The sequence below is a fragment of the Helobdella robusta genome, assembly GCF_000326865.2.
Source record: "Helobdella robusta unplaced genomic scaffold HELROscaffold_3, whole genome shotgun sequence".
NCBI classification, from domain to species: Eukaryota; Metazoa; Annelida; class Clitellata; order Rhynchobdellida; family Glossiphoniidae; genus Helobdella; species Helobdella robusta.
The window spans coordinates 227,876-251,574 of record NW_008704501.1 but is presented as its reverse complement, the minus strand read 5'-3'; the positions used below and the strand labels follow the sequence as shown (position 1 = coordinate 251,574).

General features: G+C 34.2%; 3 protein-coding genes across 3 annotated transcripts; 2 read left to right on the top strand and 1 right to left on the bottom strand.

The window, feature by feature from the left end:
* Positions 1-796: 796 nt before the first annotated feature.
* HELRODRAFT_160944 (hypothetical protein) lies at positions 797-5,887 on the bottom strand (the record flags this gene model as incomplete). The annotated part of the gene is made up of 5 exons (XM_009020942.1): positions 797-1,975; positions 2,231-2,725; positions 2,827-3,156; positions 3,404-5,560; positions 5,843-5,887. 5 exons carry the CDS (start codon positions 5,885-5,887, stop codon positions 797-799), a joined length of 4,206 nt encoding a protein of 1,401 aa, XP_009019190.1.
* Positions 5,888-11,941: 6,054 nt separating this feature from the next.
* Positions 11,942-12,404, top strand: HELRODRAFT_160943 (hypothetical protein; the record flags this gene model as incomplete). The annotated part of the gene is made up of 3 exons (XM_009020941.1): positions 11,942-11,986; positions 12,084-12,281; positions 12,336-12,404. 3 exons carry the CDS (start codon positions 11,942-11,944, stop codon positions 12,402-12,404), a joined length of 312 nt encoding a protein of 103 aa, XP_009019189.1.
* Positions 12,405-19,959: 7,555 nt separating this feature from the next.
* Positions 19,960-21,247, top strand: HELRODRAFT_160942 (hypothetical protein; the record flags this gene model as incomplete). Its single annotated transcript, XM_009020940.1, has 3 exons — positions 19,960-20,132; positions 20,431-20,581; positions 20,705-21,247. The coding sequence occupies 3 exons, from the start codon at positions 19,960-19,962 to the stop codon at positions 21,245-21,247; spliced, it is 867 nt and encodes a 288-aa protein (XP_009019188.1).
* Between the last annotated feature and the right edge of the window lie 2,452 nt (positions 21,248-23,699).

Below are 23,699 nucleotides of genomic sequence, written 5' to 3'. Positions count from 1 at the left end.
TTTTGTGATTTTTGCAAAAATTTTATTTTTGTTCTAAAGAATATTTTTATAACACGTAATGATGCGGGTTTTGGTTAAAGATGGAAAAGTCTACATAAATGGTACGCAACAAAACATAGGTCAGGAAAAGGTAATTATAATGAAATAACATTTATAAAATAATTAAATCTGCAAACTAACTCAAAAAGTGAAACTAGGCTATGTAATGTAATACAGAATGATATTGAACACTAAACTGTAAAAGTTGGTATTAAACAGGAACATCTATAAAAATGGAAACTTTAATTAAATTAAACGTTCGATAAATTTGCTTAAACCTATGTAATTTAAACAAATAAATACAAAGTTCATGGTACGTATAAAAATGAATCTTTTAATTTGCAAACGAAATGATTCCCGTAACTTTAAAAACGGAAGACCCGGGAGATGTCAATAAAGTCGTCTTTAAAATACTTTCCATGTGCTGATAAAAATATGTTTATTCGTGAAAGAGAGCTTCTTTTGAAAACTGTCTTCATGGTTTTCAAGTTAAAAATGTAATAAACATGCATAAGTTATATGTACATTGTACATGAATTCGTATATAAGTAAAATGCTTGTGTCTCGGTTATTCGTATTGGTTGCACTTTACCAAATTATATTTTAGGGTTAGAGTATAAATATAGATTATATATCATCAACTTTTGTAGTAAAAATTATATACAGAGTTCTGTACCAAAAAACATAAAAACTATATATATATATATATATTATATATATATATTATATATATATATAACTAATAAATATGTTCAGGTCATTTTGTCGGCATTGTTCTAAGTTCTTCATAATGAGCGTCACAAACCCATCTTATTTCTCGACCCACGTAAAGGGGTCTCAGTTGCCCAAACCGACCTGATGTTGTTTCTACTTTCAGAAACTTTGCCAAATCATTTCTGTTCGCTTTCGAAGGCGATTGAAACATCATTTCAGTTGAAATAGAACTTCCGGCCTTAAAATACAAATCAGGTAATCCATCGCTGGCGTTAGCTAGTACTTTAGTTAACATCGTAACAACTCGATCTTTATTTTTTGTTAACCAGGCGTAAGAATCTGTAAGATGAGGGTCCACATTTCTCAAGTAATCGTACATTTTTATCAAGTCTGCCACGACAGGCGCTATGAGGCGACAAGTCTGGCCGTGTTCATTTGTCCCTTGGACTACCTGAACCATTGACAAAGCTAAGCCTAATATAGTGGTTATTTGATTGCTAAAATGTGACGATTTTTTAGACAATTGACCTAGTGGTGGACGTTGAGATTGCCTCAAAGTTGACGTGTATTGCAACCTGAAACCCGAGTTTTCAGTCATATGCCAATATGTGGGATTTTCGCATAAAAAATGTACTTCGAATCCCTCTAAAAATTTTACTCTTGAAAACATGTACCATTCTTTTGTTGAAACGGCCAAACTAGGTGGCAAAACTAAAACCAGCCTCGGGTGTTCGTAGTCGGGAAGGCTTGTTAAGTTAGTTTGTAAGTGTATATCGGTATTGCTGCATCGGTAATCTCCAGTGATGGCTCGAGTCCAACTACCCAAGTTGTGCCATCTGTTGCATATAGCTTTTCGTTTTACATTGGAACTTTGGTGATAAACAATTTTTTCAGGCTTTGAATGCCGTAAAAGTACACATTTAGGACAAAGAAGAAAAAACTGACGATCGTCGTCATCGTCAAAAAAATGATGTCCACTCCCTGTCATATTTGACGTAACAGTAGCTTGGTGTCCAGTGACGCCGCCACTACTACTACCTCCTCTACTTTCGGAGCTAAAACTGACACTTTGTGAGTTAAGACTAGCTCGATCAGATGCGTTTGATGAACTTGAATCCGTTGCAGCTGCGTTGCTGGGACACTCGTCGGGTATGTCATCAAAATAAAGTTCTAAAAAGTTTAAAACCGCTTTCATTGTGCAGCATGGACTGACTCCTCTAACCTGTTTGTATTGTAATTATTTTATTTTAAAAATTCATTAGCTCATTTTAAAAGTAGTAGTTACTTATTCAGTTAAATAGTTTTAAATTGTCGTAAAACAAACTTAAATTTGATAATTTCATAGTTATAATTTAATTTGAGAATCTAGTAACATTGGAACAAATGAGTATTAACAAATAATATTATATTTGTGAGCAATAAATTTTCAAGCTGGATTAATTTTATGGTGAATATGGTAACGTTACGCTTGGGATACCTGAATCCTGATAGCGTCCATACTACTGTGGAGCGTGATGTGAACTTTGTGCATGACATCATCCATCAGGTCAAATTCATCACAAGATGAAGCCACCGAGGCCTGTTGTGAGTGTTGTAGCAACAGTTGTGATTGTTGCTGCTGTTGCTGCTGTTGTTGCTGTTGTTGATAGTAAGACGTTTGCTTTCCGTTAGTTCCACTTCCTGATATTCTTAGTTTACGTCTAGTGTTGCAACAATCATCGCAACCACCTAAATCAATTCCAGTGAAAAATACTATGTGGTGTGCTAGTAGAACTGGTACAGGGTCCGGAACGATTTCTAATAAAACTCTACCTTCTCTGTTGATGCAACGGATGAAATCGATAAATTGATTGGGTTTCAAACAGCGGAAGCGAAAGTCACACGTTATCTGTTTTTCATCCCATTCAGGAACATCCGGCCATACATCTTGACTAGGAGATCCGTTTTCAAGAAGATTCGGAAATACAAGTATCTAAGTTTGTATTTGTTATTTTTTTAATAATAAATGAGTAATGTTTCACCCAAATATCCAGTAATTTATTGTAATAATTAATAAAAGCATCATGACCTGACCTGATCACCAGTTGCTGGACAGTCAGCCACAGGTAAGCACAAATCAAGAGTTTGTAGTGCTGCCAGAAGCCACTGACCGCTCGATGTAACGATGGTGTTGTTAGGCGTCAAACCTGACGCCTTTTGCAAATGTCTGTCTAAATCTTTATCGGAGAGGCACTGTAATATTCGCGAAGTGTCACTTTTACTCTGGTCAAAACTTTCCAGGGCTTTTTTGACCATAGAAACAAACCATGCTGGATTAATAACGACGAGACGCGATAGACTAGGATTGTTGGGAAAATACACTACGTTTCCGCGTTCGTGAAAGTATTGTAACATAACTGGAACCTATATGAAGCATATTTAATTTAATTATAACTTAATTGCATTTAATGAAGAAATTTTCGTTTGAATAGGTTTTTTTTTTATTTTATAACATAATTTTCTCAACATTAATATAAATGAAATTTCAAAAAGTTTATGCAAACAATTTATTTCATTTCTTCTGCAAAAACAAGTTCAAATGTTGTACATATGTTTCTCTTTGTCGTGCACGACACAATGTAAGTCAACTAAAAACTTTATAAAAGCTAACTTGTTGAGGTGAGATTTCAAAACTTCTGGCGATTGATATAATTTCTTCGTAGGATAAACTGGATATCCCACTTGATTGTTCCCTTATCGTCGTTAGGTGTCGAACGAATGCCAGCCAAGTCAATGGCACAAGTTGTTGCTTGTTTTGATGGTTTGCCAGTCTTACTATTGCAACTTTTAGTTGGTCAATACTGGCATTGGCCTTTTTTGAATCTTTTGGAAAAGGTTTTTTAGAATCAACTTCGTAGTAGCCGGCAATGTGTGAGTATCGCGTATGATGGATTTTTATTGTCGACGTTAAAAACATATTATTTTGATTTGATGATTGAGTTGGCAAGTTTGATTGGTTGGAATCTATTTGTTGATGTCCATTAACAATAGAAGGAGCATCAAAATGAGGAGATGACAAATCGACGAAGCCCGCCCCTGACACGGCAATTCGATTTCTACCCTGTCCAGTTTGTCTACCGCTTGTTTTTGGATTGCATATTAAACAAAATTGGCACCGATTATCTCCGTACCGTTTAGCGTGGTGTTGTCTTGCCTGATCTAATAAACTTTCCACTATGTTCCATATTTCAGTAACCGACGATGACGACCGGACAAGTTCTGCGTGGGTTCCTACTAATAAAACTGGTGTTTCTGGAGATAATTCGTAAAGAGCTTGCAGCCACATTTGCAACCTGCTGACGTGTCGGGCGAATAGATGCTGAGAACCATTGTGCATTTCGAGAGAAGTCATATCAAAAGTCAAGATAAAAAAATCAACTTTTAAATTTTTGCTGTAATTGTCAAAAATCTCGTTTCCCATTGCCATTACACTCACGTGACAGTTAGTGAAACCATCGCTGGTGCGCATATCAAACTGATGAGATTCGAATCCTGTGTGTCCTCTTGTGAGTAAAGTAGATATAGATGATGTCTTGTTAGATTCCATGATTCCTCTGCTTATTCCTTTGTCATCTTTCAGCGCTTCTATTAGAGAAGATTTACCTGAATGTGTTTCTCCAACTACTGCTATTGTGATGTCTCTTCCAAGTCTAGTATTGCAATATTGTTGATTGGCTTGTTGCTGATAAGGTGGTTGCGGTTGCTGTTGTTGTTGTTGCTGCAATTGCTGTTGTTGTTGTAACGTCTGCAAATAATGTTCCATTTCTAGGTGGCTAAATAGTTGAGATCTATCGTGTTGTATATGTTTCGGCCTTAATGTTAAATTGAAATACTCTAAATGATAGAGATGGCAAAACATTTCGACCAACGTTGGGGGTATGTACTCGATGCGGTTATGGCTTATATCTAAAGTTGTCAATTTGAGACTAACTAGGTGGGCTGGCAAGCGTGTGATGTGGTTTCTATCGCATTTTAATACTCGTAATGTAGGCATGGACACAATCCAGGCTATGTTCTCTATCCGGTTGTTGCTGAAAGACAAAATTTCTAGGCGCTGTAGACGAGTGATAGAAGCGGGTAACGATCGCAAGCGAGGTCGTTGGCTGTCACAACAAAAAGTCTTCAAGTTGATTAGTTGCCCAATCTCGCTTGGTATTTCTTCTAAATTGTTGTGATCGACTTTTAAAATTTCTAAAGCAGTCATTTTGAATAAACTTTCAGGCAAACGCGTCAGGTGCGTATATGAAAGCACTAAAAAGCGTAAATTACAAGTGGCAAAAACATTTGAAAAAATGTGGTGATGGTGGTGGTGATGATGTAAAGATGTGCGGTATGGTGGAGGTGGAGGTGGAGGCATTTGTGATGAATCAACGCAAGGGTTGTTACTCGTCGTAAGGGTATTGCTCGTATAACCGGTATTGCTACTAAAACCAGTATTATTTGGAAAAGTTGCATTATTTTCGTTGTTATTAACTGCCTCGTCGGTCCAGCGCAACCAGCAATCAATGATATAAAGGGAAGTTAAAGTGGAATGCTCGATTCTTGATAATAGAGATGTGATTGAAGGCAGGCGTTCATCTTGCAATACAATGAGGTCCTTTACTAGTTCTGGCGTTGTGTTAGAAAATGTGTTTTCCAAAAAATCGGTGGCATCTTGTCGAACAAGTAAAACGTACTGATCGGCAAAACTGCGTCGTTTGGCTAAAGTGGTGTCGCTGTCGCACGGAGTACGGTGGATGTCTTCAAGGACACTGCACTCTGGTAACATCTGGAGACATTTGTTTTTTATTAGTTATTCAATAATTCTTATTAAAAAACTCCAGTTACTAAATTAATATAATATTTTGCCATTTGATAACTTGGATGCGGCAGACTGAACTCACTTAAGCGTGTTAACAAACAAAAATAGGACTAAAAGTTGCTCAAGTGACAAGACAATTAGATTGATGTTGCTAGTCAGATTGAGTATGAAGTAAAAAAGCAGACAGCCTTTTGTGTATCGCTGCAAGACACGCGTGACTTGGCTTAACAAATGCAAGCATAAACTAACTATAACATTATTTAGGCAGGCGTGTGCATGGTCGTACGCACGCATGGTCTCACGTGTCTATACAGATATCAAAATCTGTGTTATCACGTTTCGTAAAAAAAGCTATCGAGAATCTTAATAACTTAACTGCAAGCAAGCGTGAAGAACGCTAACGAGCCGTGTTTTCTTCCTTTAGCTAATTTCACCTAAAAACTAATGCTATGCAGTTTGTGTAGTAGAGAATAATCTAAACTTATGTGATTGAAACGAATCCTATTATCCTAATTAGATTAATTTGTTTAATTGTAAGTGAATTTCTAAAAATATTTTATTTGACGGCTGCAATGAAATTTATTAAAATTCTTTTGGCAAAAAGTGACTAAATTGTTGCGTGAGGTGTTTGATTTATTTGAATCAATAAACTAGTAATTTTTTCTAAAGTTGGAAACTGTACTGTCATCTATTGGTAGGTTCATCTATTTAATTTTTCGCCATTCTAGGAGATTGCTACGTTAAAAGTGTAAGGTGATGCATTCCACTTAAATTAATATGTTCCCTTCACACTCGTGTGTTAGTGTGAATAAGAATGATTTTGTCCATTTTTATAGCGACACATTTTTTTTTATATATTTTCTTATTCATAAGAACATTTTGATTTTAGTAAATGTGTATGTTTCTGTAAAAAGTGTTGGATGCCTTGAATGTGAAAGTAAAATATAGAAATAAATTTTAAAAAATTAAGTTAACATTGACAACCCTTGTAAAGCGAGTCATGGAATAAACCTGATGCAAACTAAAATGAACTCCAAAAGATCTCAACTTATAGAATACATGTATGGTAATTTAATTTATGAGTCGACGCTAACACCTTTTCTTAATGGAAAGTTTCAAATGTTGAATAAAAGAATGTGGAGTGAAAAAAAAACTGCTTTGTACGTATAAATGAAAAATAATTTAAATTTGGAAAGAACAACAAGCAACTTGATAGTTCAATCTGGTTTTAAGGTGGTTAATTTAAATAAATTTTGTTAAAAAGTAAAGTTTTAATGCAGTTTTATTCAATTAATTTCATAATTACGTAATTTGATTATTTAACAAAATGTGGATTGTTGTCTTTTTTTTTCTTCCTCGATTGTTTATACAAAATTGAACGTATGAACGCCCAGTAAAATGTAACAAAACTTCAGCAACAACAATCAGAAATGTTGTAATTATAAAAACAACAACGTTAGAATCTTTGCTCGTGCAATATAAATAGTTTAGAATTTAGAATGAAGTTCGTCTCAAAATCTAACAAGACCCGTGTGTTTGAGAAGCGAGTTCTCTGAAAGACATGGAGGTGCTAGTGCTGCGTATTATGCAGCCAGCTTGGAGCCAAGCAACAACCTACATGCATTCATAAAGTCCAACCCCCAAGCAGGCACACACGCGCCTACTTTAGCGTCAAAATTTTTTCTGTCTAACTCGGACTGAATTTATTCATTTCGATAAATAGCTTTCAAGAAAAGGTGGCTGTGAAAAAAAAAATTATGTAGGAAAATAGATTAAAAGCAGCATTGGATGCAAGGAAATGTCTCGCATACATCCGCCCATAAATCTTTTTAATTGGAAAAAATGAAAAAAAAATATAAACAGCAAAAATATAAAGAAAAAAAAACAATGAAATAGCGCAATAAACTATCAAAAGTGAAAAAATTTTCGCATAAATATTTGCCAGGCAGTTGATGTTGTTATTTCTTCAATCATTATCAATGCTCTTATTGTCGCTTGTATTTTCGTTACCGCTGCAACCACTACTGTTTGTGGCTGTTTATTCATAATGGTGATAATATTGTTATTATTATTATCCCTTGTTAAGCAATTCAATTTCGTCATTTTATGATATTTATTGTGAAAGATACATTGTGTGAAATCAACTTTTATGCAACCGTATCATCATTGTCCTGATTCTCCATCAACAATGACAAGTCAATGTATTATTTAATTATTGATTTTATCTTAAAACTTTTAATTGTATTTAATATTTTGTTAGTCTTGGATAAGTCTGATTTTACTCTATTTTGGAATTTAAAAAGTAAAAAAGTATTATTATTATTTATTATTATTATTATTATTATTATTATTGAAGTTATACTATTTTGAAAGTATAGACAAAAGAAACGATCGTCTCAAATTTGAACAAGTTGTCTGAGACCACCTACCTCAGTTTTCGACATCACACCATAAAAGAAGCTTCAACTTTAACAACTGAAATATGCAGTTTGAATTGCGAAATTACAATTGCCTGACTCTTTCCACAATCGGACTGTCTAAACTGCATGCCATCCATGGAAGCAAAAACCTAATTCAAGTTGGAACGAAACGAAACACAGGAACGAAATATTTCAGTTGTTAAAGTTGAAGATTCTTCTATAGTGTGATGTCGAAAACTGAGGTAGGCGGTCTCCTGCAACAGCAGTTTACACAATCCGATTGTGGAAAGAGTCAAGCAGTTAGTTGCTCTCCGTGCCAATCAGTGGCTGTGTATCTCAAATGGTTCTGCTACCAGGAACACTAATATTATGAAAGATGCTGCAAAAAAATTAAATTAAATTTATTCAGCTCTTTAATAAACAGCAGCAACAATGAAAGTCAATGTCTCTGGCGCGAAACAACACCAATCTTCAAAACGGCATTCACGGCGATAGAAAAACTGCGAGTACCCAGTTTAATATCTATCTTCCTGCTCCCATGCACAGGCAACATGTATGTGTGGAGTGGTTTTAGTGAGGTTGTTGTGTTGGATGGTTGTTGTGGTGGTTGGTTGTTGTGGTGGTTGTTGTGGTGGTTGGTTGTTGTGTTGGTTGATTGTTGTGTTGGTTGGTTGTTGTGATGGTTGGTTGTTGTTTTGGTAGGTTGATAGTTTTGTTATTTGTTGTGTTGGTTGGTTGTTGCAATGTATCGGTACAGGCTTGCATCCTATCCATGTTTTCTTCCAACCAACTCTCACATGCACGTTTTTGGATAGGAAAGAAGTTTTCAACGCTGCAATAAATATTTTTAAAGCTCAAACACGATTGAAGAGAGGAACATTAAGGAACGCCGAAGTACCTAATGATAATCACATGTAAATCAATAAAGATGAAGTCGCAATAAAACGAAATGTACGCGAAGATGAAGGAAAGAAAAATAAAGAGATGAAAAAAGACTACAATATAAATGTTCTTTGGAATTGCTTTCTCGGATAACGTTGCGACTCGTCCACTTTGTTGTCTATGAGGGGGGAACAGGTCATCAGGAGAGGTATAAATATTGGGACGATGCAATTGCAAGGATTAAACGAGCAATGAAATGGAGTGACGCTATAAAAAAATGCATGGTTGAATGAATGCATGTATGTATGTATGGATGCATGGTTGAATTAATGTATTCATGTTAGGATATGCATGAAAAAAATGCCAAAATGCTTTTAACATTTGGACTAATAGAAGGAAGAATGCGTTGTTGTTTGGACGTGCAGATGAATTGATGGAAAAGTTTGAAAATTTTTGAAACGGAGGTTGGATCAACTTGATGATGCTGCCTGAGTTGAAAAGTGGAAACATGGATTAAATTGTAGCCAGCAAGTTTTTAAATTAAAAGGGCTAACATGTAAAAATGGTATGCTAAATTTTTTTTAAAGAAAAGTTAAAAAAATTCCAATGTTTAAAGATTATTTTTAATTACTTTGCAATATTAAACTTTTTTAATTATTTCGAGTGAATTTAATTTTAAAATATTTAACAATTATGAACATTCACGCATAAAAATCAACAGCAAGCAACTTGACAATAAATAGCCAATAGAGTAAACGTTTGAAAAAATTTTAAACTTTGTAACAACAAACTTGGCAATAAAAAATGCTAATATGCACAGTGCTAATTTGACAAGCGAACATTTTAAGCCAAACGAGAAAAAATTTTGTTTCTTGATTTTTAAAAGGAATTACGTGCGAATTCTGATGGTTCATATTTCATTCATTAGTCAGCTCATACAGCACGACAACATCATTCTGCATATTTATGTTCCTACATCTGCCTTCTGCAAAAATGCCATGCTGGCTCACCAGCCATACATACCAAAACAAACAAACAGACACATGTACAAACACACAAAAATATGAATCCAAATACGGTACAAACATGCAATTTAATTTTGTGCCGTAATGATGTAATGATATTTTAGTGAATAACGAGAATTTAATTGCACATGATTTAGTCATCAGAAACTTTTTGCTGTAATTAATATATTTTATTAAATTATTCATTGTTTTTGTGATTTTTAATTAAATCAGCTACTTTAATTTTGTATAAAAAATGGTTAACTTGTGAATAATTTTGCTATAAGTTTATTTTTTTCTTGATCAAAATTTTATTTAAATGAAACATTTTTTTCATGTTGGAAAATTTTTTTGTAACAAAAAAAACTGATTTATGTGGCACACACACACGCACGCACACACACACACACGCAAACATTTGAGGTACTTTGGAGGCACACCACGAGACTAGCACTGCCTGAATAATTATACGTCATCATTATTTGATTTGCCGTCTCTCTGCAGAGATGTATGTGCTGTGAATGAAGCATCGGCGTCAACGCGATGCTTCAGGAGGCGTGAAAGCTCATGCATACATGCAAAAACATCCTCATAAATCACATTTCCGACGCATGCACGTACCTCGTTTCATTCGGCAGCATCAATTTTCGTTGGAAGTTTTAAAATAGCTTCGGTGAAAACCTCATTTGCGGTAATGAAACTTAACAAAGAAACTGTGTGTAGAAAGGCAATTGATTGAAAATGGATTAAAAACTGTCCCGTACACTCTTCCAAAGTCCTGAGGAATCAACAACTCTGGCACAAACAAGTATAGGATTACGGGCTAAACGACGCATCACAGAAGCAGGCAATTGGCGGGAGTCTATTTGTCATATTCGAACCCGGAAACTGCGAAACACGACCAGACGCCTTTAACCACTGGGCTATCACGCCTCCCAAATTAGACATTCTGTCTGACGAAAACTTCAATAAGTCACTAATCTGGAGCGAATCTTGTACACAAATAAATGACACACCAGGAACACGATACTATTCTTATATTTTTTAAAAATCTAACAATAAAATTAAATCACAATGTACTCACAATTCGTTCAGGTTAGTCCTTTTTAATAATTTAAACTATCAATTGGCTCTTTTTTGGCATATTGTTTTGTTAATTTTGCAACACTTTTGAAGGTGTCGGGTGTATTTCTTGTTTCAAACGTTCATCTAGAATATAACATCATGTTAAACGCCTTTGGTAATTGTTTAGAATATCTTGAATTTAATCTTGAAATTGACCTTGATTTTAAAACTACACATATAAATAAAACTACATCAACTACAGTAGTGAACGCACAAACTTAATATTTATAAGTATTCTGTAAACTAATTAATTAAAATTCCTGAAAGTCACACAAAATACACGCACAATTTTCTCCAAGAATTTCACAACTGAATTTAAAAAAGCTACAACTCAGAGCGTTGACACTGATGCGCGTCAAACAACGTGCCAACTCTCTTCATGTGTCATTTTAAATTATGATACCTCTTTTAATGGTTACATGTGAGATCTTGTGTTCGCATGTACTCGCCTCCAATCATATGTTTAGATTTCATTCCAAAAGAATAATACATCGTATCATTGCTATGCAGTCACAACCAAATTAGTTTAAGAATCAGTAAACACAAACATTGAACACTTTTTGAGGAATTTTTAATGATTACAAAATAAGAAATGAATAGAAACACATACTTTTGCAAGTATACATACATACAAATAAATACACACATGAAAACATACAAAATCAAAACACGTACACCAATAAGATGTTATAATATCTGTATAATATTTTTATTAATCCAACTATCTCTTACTGCATAAAGGGATTGAAGGGATTGAATTTGTTAACTGGCTCATTTTACAAAACTCCTTGGAGAGCACCGTGGTTCAGAAGTTGCAACAAAAGTGGCGCTAAATATGAAAAATATGCTGCTGATGGTTAAATAACTAAACGATTGTTATAGTTGTTTTTGTTGCCAATTGCCATTTAATATCTGAAATGCTATTCAAACCATCCTGTTACAATTTGTCAATAGATGAGTTGGTAAGAGGTATTATTAATTTATAATTTTAAATTTTTCTTTCCACTATACACAAATGTAGCAATTGAGACGAAATATTTTTTATTAAATTTTCAACAGGATTTTCAAACTTTCCGGAAGGAGCAGACAATATCACGATGTGCCAAACAATCATTAAAACGATCATTAACAATATGGATTAACAAGACCTGCTTAACTGGTATCACACAATACGGAGTTCGTTTAATATGCGTGTCCGCAGCATTTCATGCGACGAAAGATTTGACGGTGAAAATAATTGAATGCGCTGATGAAAAAGTTGTCGGCATAAAAAAATAATTGAACAAAATGAACAACCCTTGATTTTTGCAGGGCGTCACACTTTACGATGTCCAGTGTTGCAGATTCGAGGACCAGTCTGATGACCTCCAGATGACCTAACCTCAGAGCCAGGTGCAAGCAGGACTCCCTCTGTGACGTCTGCAAACGGGGAATAACATCCATTAACACTTAATAACATCGATGATTGTAAATATTATTTGATAACATTTAATAACCTTCACTAATAAGTCTAAATTATATCATGGTGAAATAAAAAAGTAAAATAATTCGAACATGTGAATGAGCGTTTGCCGCAGTACTGCAATGCATCTCTACAACAACAAAAGCAAACATCAACAGCGACTTGGGGTGGGGTTCGTCGTGCAAAACTTTTAACGTTTGTCTGCACAACCAACATCATAGTTTCGCTTCTTTCAATTCAAACATTCAATGTAAGGTTTTACATCTAATTATAATATAACACATGCACACATTTTCAATCTTAACAAGATGCATGCTCAGATATAAAACAAAAATAAAATACGGCAATATTCGCGGTAATAAATCTGAAAGTCTTTTGACGCCCATAGTCGAGACTCACAACTCGCGTGGAACCTGACCAGCTGGTGTGTGTATTTGGGTGTCTGTGTGTTTGTTTGTGTTTAAGTTGTCTATATCTAAGTATTGGTGGGTGCATGTGTGTTTGATCTCATAAAATTTGTTTGCCTGATTATTTGCTTACTGCTCGTATTTTGAGATGTTCTTTCTCGACTGTTTGAGAATCTGCGCCGACCTACCTGCAGTGCATTGCGTGAAACGTGTGCCAGTGAGGCGCGCAAATTTTTTCATATCAAAGCGTGATTGTGAAAATTTTTTCCATCCATTTATTTTTATTTGAAGCACGAAGGCAATGATTACGTTCGTGCGTAATTATATTTACGTCTGCCATATTCAATGAACGTGACGAGACAAACGAATGTGTGGCAAAAATAAGTTGCACGTACACAGGCTCGCACGTACACACATACATATACATGCACACACAACACACACAGCCCACACACATGTTCACAACTCTACATTCTATAGGGCAGGTATCATTTATATAACGAAGCATCTTAAGCAGTTTATGTTATTTGTATCTAATGATTTAATATATATATTTAATATATATATAATATATTATATATACATATAATATATATATTATATAGTATGTATATATATATATATATATATATATATGTATATCATTTTTCTGGCCGGGCAAGTGGCCTGTGTGGTCCTCTGGTCAGTTGCGTAATAAATAATAATAAATAAAATAATATTATAGCATATTCAACAAATAATTTTTTTCTTCCGACGATGATGATGCTTATTACGATTATGATGATGATACTTATTATTATTATGATTATGATGATGCTTATTATTATTATTATTATGATTATTATTATGATGCCATTCGAGCACGCATACGTGCAGCCTGGATTAAATGGCATCTCCTTGCCTCTATATTGATGCGGCGTGACATCCCAATACCACTACGATCAAGACTTTATAAATCTGTAAAAGCTCTTGGGTTGATAATTTTAGAACAATACCTGTAGTGGTTGGCGCAATGGGAGCTCCGGCATTGAACGAGTAAAAATTCTTGAAGAGATACCAAAAAAATAAGACGTGTCAAAGGCGCAACGAATCTCGCTGCTAGGTTCCAAACACTTCCCAAGTACTAAGGAAAGTGCTTGAATGAAACCCTACTGTACTGTCTAGGTGAAACTGGTTGGGTACCATCTATAATTTCAGCTTAGAAAAGCTTTTTGACTTGAGCATAATAATAATAATAAAATAATAATAATGATCTGTTATTAAAATCAACATTAAATATTAGCTAATCAGGTGTTATTTCATTTCAAAACGGTTCATATCCCGCTGATCTAAGGACTGAAACCAATTGGAGCATATAAAAAAAGATTGTATATTAACAAATAGGTTGATAATATGTTTGGCAAATGAAATAAAATAAGTTTTTACATTAATGGGTGCATATGAAACACGCAACGCAGAGAATCGCAAGCAGTTTGCGTCTGCACGCGTGAGTCACTGCACCTCCAGACAATAAAACTTTCATTCCGTACGCCATAATTTACATGATTTATTTTTCGCTGCATGCATTACCCAGTACAGCATTCGCTTGTAAACACTTGCACACGTGTGCGTGTGAGCGTGGAGGCTAACAAACTCATGGACAACAAACTGAATTATTTACTAAATTTGCTATTTAGAATTCACAGTCTTATGGGAAAAAGTTCACCTTGTAATATTATTGTATTACCAAATTTAAACTCATCAGCAAAAATTAAAAAGCTTTTTGTTTAGGTGTAACATTTTAAAACAAAAATGTCAAACAAATAGATTCCACACGCAGTCCAACAGCACGAGATGATGTTGAGCGACTAAGTAACAACACGAGATGATGTTGAGTAACCAAAAAACAACACAAGATGGTGTTAAGCAGCCAAGCAACAATGTTTTAAATGAATGCTGTATTGCTATGTGTGCCGAACTAGATAGGTGACTAAAATAATCATCAGCCAGGTAAATAAACTAGGCAAAAGTTCTCAATTCTTGTGAAATACTTCAATCTTCCTTCAATTTTTCGGTGATATGTAAAAATGATACTTTCAAATATATATTTTACAAGTTCAGTTCATATTTCTGAAGTAGTCAAATTGAATGGTTTCTGAAGATAATGATGATGACGTAGATGAATACGATGACAATGATGATGAAAATGGATTTACAATAGTTACGGAAGATGATGACGATGACGATGAACGTAAATTAACAACAGTGGATAAAGACGACGATGATGAATAAAACAACGAAGACGACGATGATGATGAACCTGACGAGGATGATGAAGAGGAGGATGAAGATGAGGATGAATGGTCAGTAGTGGGTGAGTATGATGACGACCGCGATGATGAACATAAATTAGCAATAGTAGATGTAGATGAACATGAATCAGTGGAAAATGATGACAATGACGAGGATGATGAATACGAGAATTATAAAAGAAGTTGAATATAATGACAGTGACGACAATGTGTGTGTGTGTTTGTGTGTATGTATTTTGTGCATATATGGTATATATATATGTGAATATTTTGTATATACGTATTATTTATGAGCGGGGCGTAAGAACATGATGTACGTGAACACTTAGTGAAAGAGGCTCAACCACATTATGCCCCCATGCAATGGCACAATCGCTGAGGTTCACTCAAGCACACATGCAGGCATAGATATGTACGTGCATACTTGAGCCCTGCCAGGTAAGATCATTCCAAACCGCAACGTTTCCACAGCACTTTAAATCCGCATCCGCCCGCATATCCGCAAAAAGGATGTAATTTACGATTTTAATTTTGGATATAAAATTGGAAGAAAGCAACACTGCGAAACATTTCATCTTAATAACTGCGCCGTAAAATAAGAAAACAACAAAGAAGGTCGTTGTTTGAAAATGCTAATTGTCTTTTAAAACAACATTTTTCAAATTTTGTGTAATGAAAATGAATTTTAGAGTCAACAAAAAATTAAAAAAATTTATTCCGAAAATTTTTTTAAATTTCATAATTTTTATTGTGCGAGTGGTTCAAGTAAACATTTGAAACTGCATTTTCTGTGGCAAATCACACGAACAAATCTGCGAAGTTTCTGGGATTTGTTATCGACAACCGCAGTTTGCAACCTCATCATGGTGTGGTTATTTGCGCTAGCTTTGTACGTACATACTTGTCTGCATAGATATATGCGTACACACATGCATGCACAAATGTGTACATAAACGTACATACCTGATGCATAGATATGTACGTACACACATGCATGCGTGTGTGCACGTGAGAGGATGTTGAATGTTGAAATTAATTGTGCAATCAGGAATGTTTTGATGAAAAACATCTTTCATGTTTGCATTCAATGTTATCGGTTGAATTAAATAAAGTTGAAAATTGATTAAAACATTTTTAGGGATTAAGTTTCAGCTGGCTAAGTCATTAATAAAATAATTCAAACAAAACTTCATGAATTACATGAGAATGTTTTGAACGTAATCACCAACACTTGCATGCACGCAGACGATAAGCCCGTCTTATTCACTTTATGCTTGAAGATTATAAAGCAATCAATCATTTTAATTTATTGCTTTTTTGTTGGTTGAAAAACTTTAATTTGTATAATTTTGTCATCCTAAATACTTCCCATACAAACGGCATCTTCATTGCCTCTAACCTTCAAAACTCTCCGAACAATTTACTTGCCGATAACATACTTCAGTTTTACAGAGCCGTGTAAAAGGTAAGACCAGTGTCAGATTTGTTCAGATGACTCAGCTGATTGCTATCTTTAACAATAAAACCACCAGACACTTAAGTTGAAAGTCTGCCAATGAACAACTTTCACTGAGTTGAGACGATGTTGAGTTATTGTGAGATATAAAATTAATCTGAAAGTTCATCCTTGCGAATGGTCTTAAAATTTTGACATCCTGATAAACACTCTTAAATATGTTTTGGCAATTCTTCGAATTCATCTTTAATCAAAATAATGAAATGGACTAATTATTTGCTTAATTAATTATAATTAATTATAAACAATGAATTAATTATAAATAATTAAAGTTAAATAATAAATATTAATTATAATTAATTAATTATAATCAATCAATCAATTATAACTAATTAAAAATAATTATTTAATTATAAATATACAATTAATTAATTAATAATGAATTAATAATTTAATTAATGTTTTGCTACAACATTCTACACCCATCTGACATCCCTACTCAGCTCCTCATAGGGCCAATGACAAATAGTTACGTCACCCTGATCACTTACGTCATCTTAATTCCAACAAATTTTTTATTTCATTCCACTTTTAAACTTCCCGACATATTGGGTGAAATGATGAAAAATTTGCCGGCGTTGCATTCTTTGTTATTTGTTAGTATTTCAATCGTCACGTTATCATCATTATAATTAGTTGCTGTAGTAGTAATAGCAATGGTATTAAAATATTATTAAAATTATTTTCATCGTTATTGTTATTATTAGTAGAAGTAGTAGTAACGTTAATAATGTAATTATATATTTTTTTATTAGTAATAGTGGTAGTAGTAATAGCAGTAGTAGTAGTAATAGTAGTAGTAGTAGTAATAGTAGTAGTAGTAGTAATAGTAGTATTAGTAGTATTAGTATTAATAGTAGTAGTAGTAGTAGTAATGGAATCTTCAACTTACGTCATCTTTGATGTTGACGTCAGCACCGCACATGAGTAACAACTTGACGATCTCCAAATCGTTCTCCAGAACTCCATGCAAGATGGCGTGGTGCAGAGCTGTTTTTCCGTCCTGTCAATGTTTTCGTTTGTTTGTTTGTTTGTTTGATGATGATTTGTTGGTTGTGTAGTTGTTTGATTGTTCGGTGTTAGTTGCTTGCTTGATTGGTTGGTTAGTCAGATGTTTGATTTGTTGTGTAGTAGTTTGATTGGTTGGTTAGTTGCTTGATTGATTGGTTAGTTAGTTGCTTGATTGATTGGTTAGTTGTTTGACTGTTTAGTCAGTTGTTTGATTTGTTGTGTAGTTGTTTGATTGGTTGGTTAGTTGTTTGACTGGTTGGTTCATTATCGTCATCATCACCGCCATAACACGGTCCCATTGTTTTAGCACAACGCTGAATAATTAATTAACGCACGTACTGCAGCACTCAGCGTCAGTTTCTCTTGTCGCCATTGAAGACCTGTCCTGTCAACAGCCACCAAGGCGAACCCGCACGCACAATGGTTCACACGTACACACCTGTACACCTCGCACACATTTACACGTTTAAATACACGCTCATGAATATACACGTATGTGTTTGTGCACCTTTGCATGGGCAGACCTTCATATGCAAATTAATGAGCACACACGCACAGCATACTTACATTATACATATCACATCACATACAAAAACGTACACTTCTGTTCATTTTGGTTAAAGAATTTTTTTGAAAGAGCAAACAATACACCGGTTAGGTTTTAGTTTGGCATAACAAATGAAATATTGATGTGAGTTTTGATTTGTGTACAACACCTTTATGATATCGTGTCAAGGAAGAAGGGCCTGTGTCACCCAGAGTGGTCCCAATGCAGACGAAACATGCGGCAGTGCTGAACCAGCTAGTTTTGTTGTTCAATAAAACATGGGAGGTTTACAGTAACCATTCTCAAAAGCTTTCATTACACCAACCAATCAAACGTCATTCCCATTTTTATATATGATAAAATGTTATTGTTGTATAGGTATATATACAACACGCGTTTGTTATATATATATATATATTATATAAATATATATATGTATATATTTATTTATTTATTAAGAAATATCACCGCATTTTCCGCATTGTTGAGTTTGTAACTAAGTTTTTTCAAATTTTCGAACAATTATTTTATCTACATTATTCAATTTATTCAAATTAATAATAAAAATTCTAATTATATTAGACTGCATTTTTCATATATACATTTACATAAAAGCTTTTTTGGTAACCTTCACCATCATCAGTGTAATAGAGTATGTGATATAGTTTGTAATAGTGTTTGTTATATACCAGATGACTGCTCTTCATTATCGATTCTGGTTTAGTATTGCAATTAATTTTAAGAAAAAGAGATGAGGTTTTGTTGTTCGTTAAATGATTGCAATACTAATCACACAATACTTAAAAAACTACCAAACCAAAAGTTACAGTTGAGCCTAGCGAATGACTCAAAATTAATGGCAAACGTCACACAAAAAATGACCACTTTTCTATCGTAGCTCATTTGGCACCCACCCCACATGTGCAAGCAGGTCACTTGCTGCATGCTTCTGGCTCATTTCATTAGTTAAACAATTGCAGGAGTAAAAAGATAGAGAGTAGTTAATAAATGGAAAAGCTTGTTTTAGTTCATTTACGATTGAAAATTTAAATAAAAGGTATAAAATGAAAAGGTTAGAGGGACGTGGAAAAAGAAATTAAAGTCAATAAAAACAATATAAATAAAAATTAAACAGCACAACAATATTAGCAAATGAAGAAATAAACACCATGGAATAAAACAAAAATTAGAAGTTTTTTAAACTTGGAAATAAAAAAAATAAATAAATAAGAAGGTGGATGAATGCGAAAGGGAAAACACCTACAAATAGAAATGAACCCGAAAAGATTAGACAGAATATTGAAAACAAAACATGGAACAATGTTGAAAAAAGTTGAAGTGGACATATGAAAATACGAACCAAAGATTCAAAATGGAGAAATAATTTACGGCTCCAGTTAAGATGCACGGAGAGGCCTCCAGTGCAACATGTGTGGCATCTGTTCAATCCTACATTTCCAGCTCAGGGAATCATAATTAACAACATCACACGCTGGATTGTATGCAACTCGCTCGAGGCAATTATGCAGACATGTAACCACGTGTTAACCATTAATTGGAGATGACGGAAAAGTTTGGTTGATGGTCAGCTGGTGATGTTCAGTTGATCTTGATTGTTTCCTGGCTGGCTACTTTTCATGTTATATATATATATATATATATATATATATATATATATATATATATATATATATGACAAAAATGAAAAAATTGAATATGGATATTAAACAGCAGATTGACGCCATCAAAACGATTATTGATGAGGGTGATGGTAAACTTTCAAGAATGGATGCTTCTGGGTCAAAGTTATGTGATGAAATATTGGTTTTAAAGCGTGAAACGAACAGATCTTTTCGGAAGTTGTCAAATCTAAAGTTGGCAGAAGTGTGCAAGCAATCAATAATGATGTGAAAAGTGTTCAAATAACGCTGAACAAGGTTGTCGAGGCAAAGAAGAGGGAAGCCAACATGATGCTATTCGGATGAAGGAAGGTGCTGATGATGATGACAGGGTTCATAAAATAATTAGCCATTTAACTGATAGAGTTTTTGGTCTTAAAAATGTCTTAAAGGTGATACGATTAGGAAAGAAAAGAGACAATATTGTCCGACCAATTTTTCTCAGATTTGATGATGCAAAAATTAAAGAACTTATCTTCAAAAACATACGTAGGATGAAAACTTTAGATGATAGTTTGAAAAATATTCGGTTAAGTCATGACCTTACAATTCAACAAAGGAGCGACTTGAAAAAATTACTTGATGATGCCAAAAAGAAGAAGGAGAGTTGCAAAGAGGATTTTTTATATCGAGTCAGAGGGGAGGTCGGGAGTTCAGTTTTTTGCAAAGAAAGACTCAAAGTAGTCGATAATAATGACATGGATAACAGAAATTAAAATGGCAATATTATGTTTGGATTACTTAAAGTCAGGTCAATTATGAAGAAGGTTAACACTGTTCATGGGTTGATTTGTGATGGTGTAGATGTCATGGTGCTGACAGAAACTTGGCATGGATTGGAAGGTAATTTTGCAATTGGTTTGGCAAAGCCGCCTGGGTTTCAGTTTGTTGATTATATTAGAGAGCATGATCTGGGTCATGGTGGTTTGATAGTTTACTTTCGCAAAGAGTTCAAATATAAAAAGTTAACTCTGCCATTGATTAGTATGTTTGAAGCTATTGCAATCAGATTGTCAATAAATAAAAGCGTATTCATCTTGCTAGCTCTGTACAGACTCGACTCAGCTCCAATAACAGTTTTGTTTTATGATGAAATAGTTTCAATCTTGGAATACTTAACAATTTTAAACTCAAACATTTTATTGATGGATGACTTCAATTTGCATGTTGAGAGAACTGCTGATCCCCAATCTATTCGTTTAAAAAAAATATTTGATATATTTCAATTAGTAAATCATGTCAACGTTCCTACACATATCCTAGGAGGTACATTGGATTTAGTTGTCAGTTCGTATGACTTTCCATGCTAAAATCTATCCTAGTGGAATAATTTCGGATCACAGTTTCATAAAAATAGAAACAATGATTGTTCGGCCTGCCCCTAAAACAGTGATGAAATCAGTTAGGTCATGGAAAACAGAAGATGAGGAAAAATTCATTGGTGCTATTTTAACTTCACCAGTATCTAAACCATGCTGTGGTGATGACGTCGAAAAGAAATTAACAATGTTTAACAACGAGTTAAAGAGTATTGTTGATAGATTTGTGCCTATTCGAGTAATCTATGAGGTGAGCGTATGGCACCAAGGTTTGATCATGATTGTAAAAAAGCTAAACAAACATGTAGAAAAATGGAAAGAATCTTCAGAAAACTGTCGACAGATGATCATCGTAATAATTGGATAATTTCCATAAAAGCAAGAAACAAATTATATTCTGACAAACGTTCAGATTATTGGAGAAATTTAATCGAGGTCAGCAAAAGCTCGAGAAATAAATGGCAGGCAATTAATAAGGTGTTGTGTAGAAACAAGAAAAGTTTAATGTTCGATGGTGATGTTGGTATTACAGCCCATCGATTGTTACAGTTTTTCACGGACAAAGTTAGCAAAATTGTTCAATCTACCAAAGTTTCTACTCAATCAACAGATGATGGTGGGCTACATAATGCTGTTATGTTTTCATCCTTCCCGATGGTCACTGAAGATGAATTGAAAGATATTATAATCAATTCCCCGTGTAAGACGAGTTCACAGGATGTCATTCCAACTCACAGCTTAAAAAAGTATTTGAAGTTTTTCATCAAATTTCTGACCAGCTTTGTTAATTGCTGCCTTCAATTAGATGAATTTCCCTCCTCTTTCAGGCATGCTGTGGTTCTCCCCGTCTTGATGAAAACAGGTTGTGATGAAAATGATGTTAATAATTACAGATCGATATCGAATCTTTCATTCATTTCTAAAATTATGGAACGTGTAGTGGCTAAAAGTTTCTTGAAGTTTTAATCTGAAAATAACCTACTGCCTTGTAATCAATCCGGTTATAAGCAGTTCCATTCTACTGAAACAGCATTGTTACATGTTTTGTCTGGTTTGTTTTCGGCAATGGACGTCCAAAACTTATCGTTGTTATCGTTTTTAGACATATCAGCAGCATTTGATTGTGTAAACCATGATGTTTTGCTGGCAAGACTAGGTAACGATTATGGTATTACAGACACAGCTCATAAATGGTTCAGGTCGTATTTGACGAACCGAACACAGCAGGTTTCGTTTAACAATTCAGTGTCTGATATTGCCTTGGTAACAACAGGTTTGCCACAAGGCTCAGTTCTGGGACCAATTCTTTTATTTTGTACACAGCAGATATAATCAAAATAATTTCCTCTCATGGATTCACTTGTCATGCGTTTGCCGACGACATTCAGGTTCTAGTCACTGGTCCTCCAGGTTCGTTTCGTGATGAGTTTGATATATTAGTCCAGTGTTTGAAAGAGGTTGGATATTGGATGTCATCAAACTCGCTCAAGCTCAATGAATGTAAAACGCAGTTGCTATTGATAGGTACGTGGCAGCAGTTGTCAAAACTAAATTTCTCTTCTGTTGTGATGGGAGATGTAAAGATATCATTATCTGCAACTGCATCAAATTTGGGAGTTTTACTTGATAGCAATTTATCAATGAAGGACTACATTAAAAAATATATTAATCAAGTAATATTTATTTAAGAAACATTTATCAAATCAGACATTCATTGGATAGATCGGCACTGGTGACGCTGATTCTTGCTTTTATAACATCGCGAATTGACTACTGCAACAGTCTGTTTTATAAACTTCCAAGAAGGTCAATAGCTCTTCTTCAGTCGATTCAGAACAGGGCTGCAAAATTGGTAACTGGCAGGATGAAGTTTGTTCACGTGACGCCCATTCTGGAGGAATTACACTTGGTTGACAATAGATAAAAGAGTAACCTTCAAAATCGCTGTACTTGTGTTTAAATCACTGAATGGGATGTCACCGGAATATCTCGTAAACAAATTTTCAAAAAAAATGTCTGCGTCGTCTCATCTACGGTCAGCTGATATGAATTTTTTGACAATACCGGTTTCACACTTGCAGTTTCACACGAAGTATCTCTGTTGCAGGTCCGACCGAGTGGAACAGCTTGCCACAGTCATTGCGATCGTCCGGACTGTCTCTTAGAACATTTAAAAAAAGAATTAAAAACATATTTGTTCACTGTTAAACTTTGATAACTTTAGTTAAGTTGTGTTTTTTTTAATAGTATTGTAGACTTCAATGTTTATATAATTACGATAGCGCCTTTGAGAACATTTAATTTTCCTATTGATAAGTTTATATAAGTTCATATAAGTTTCCTATTGATTGATTGATTGATTGATATATATATATATATATATATATATATATATATATATATATATTTACAATATTCTATAAATTCTACCGAATGTTTGGNG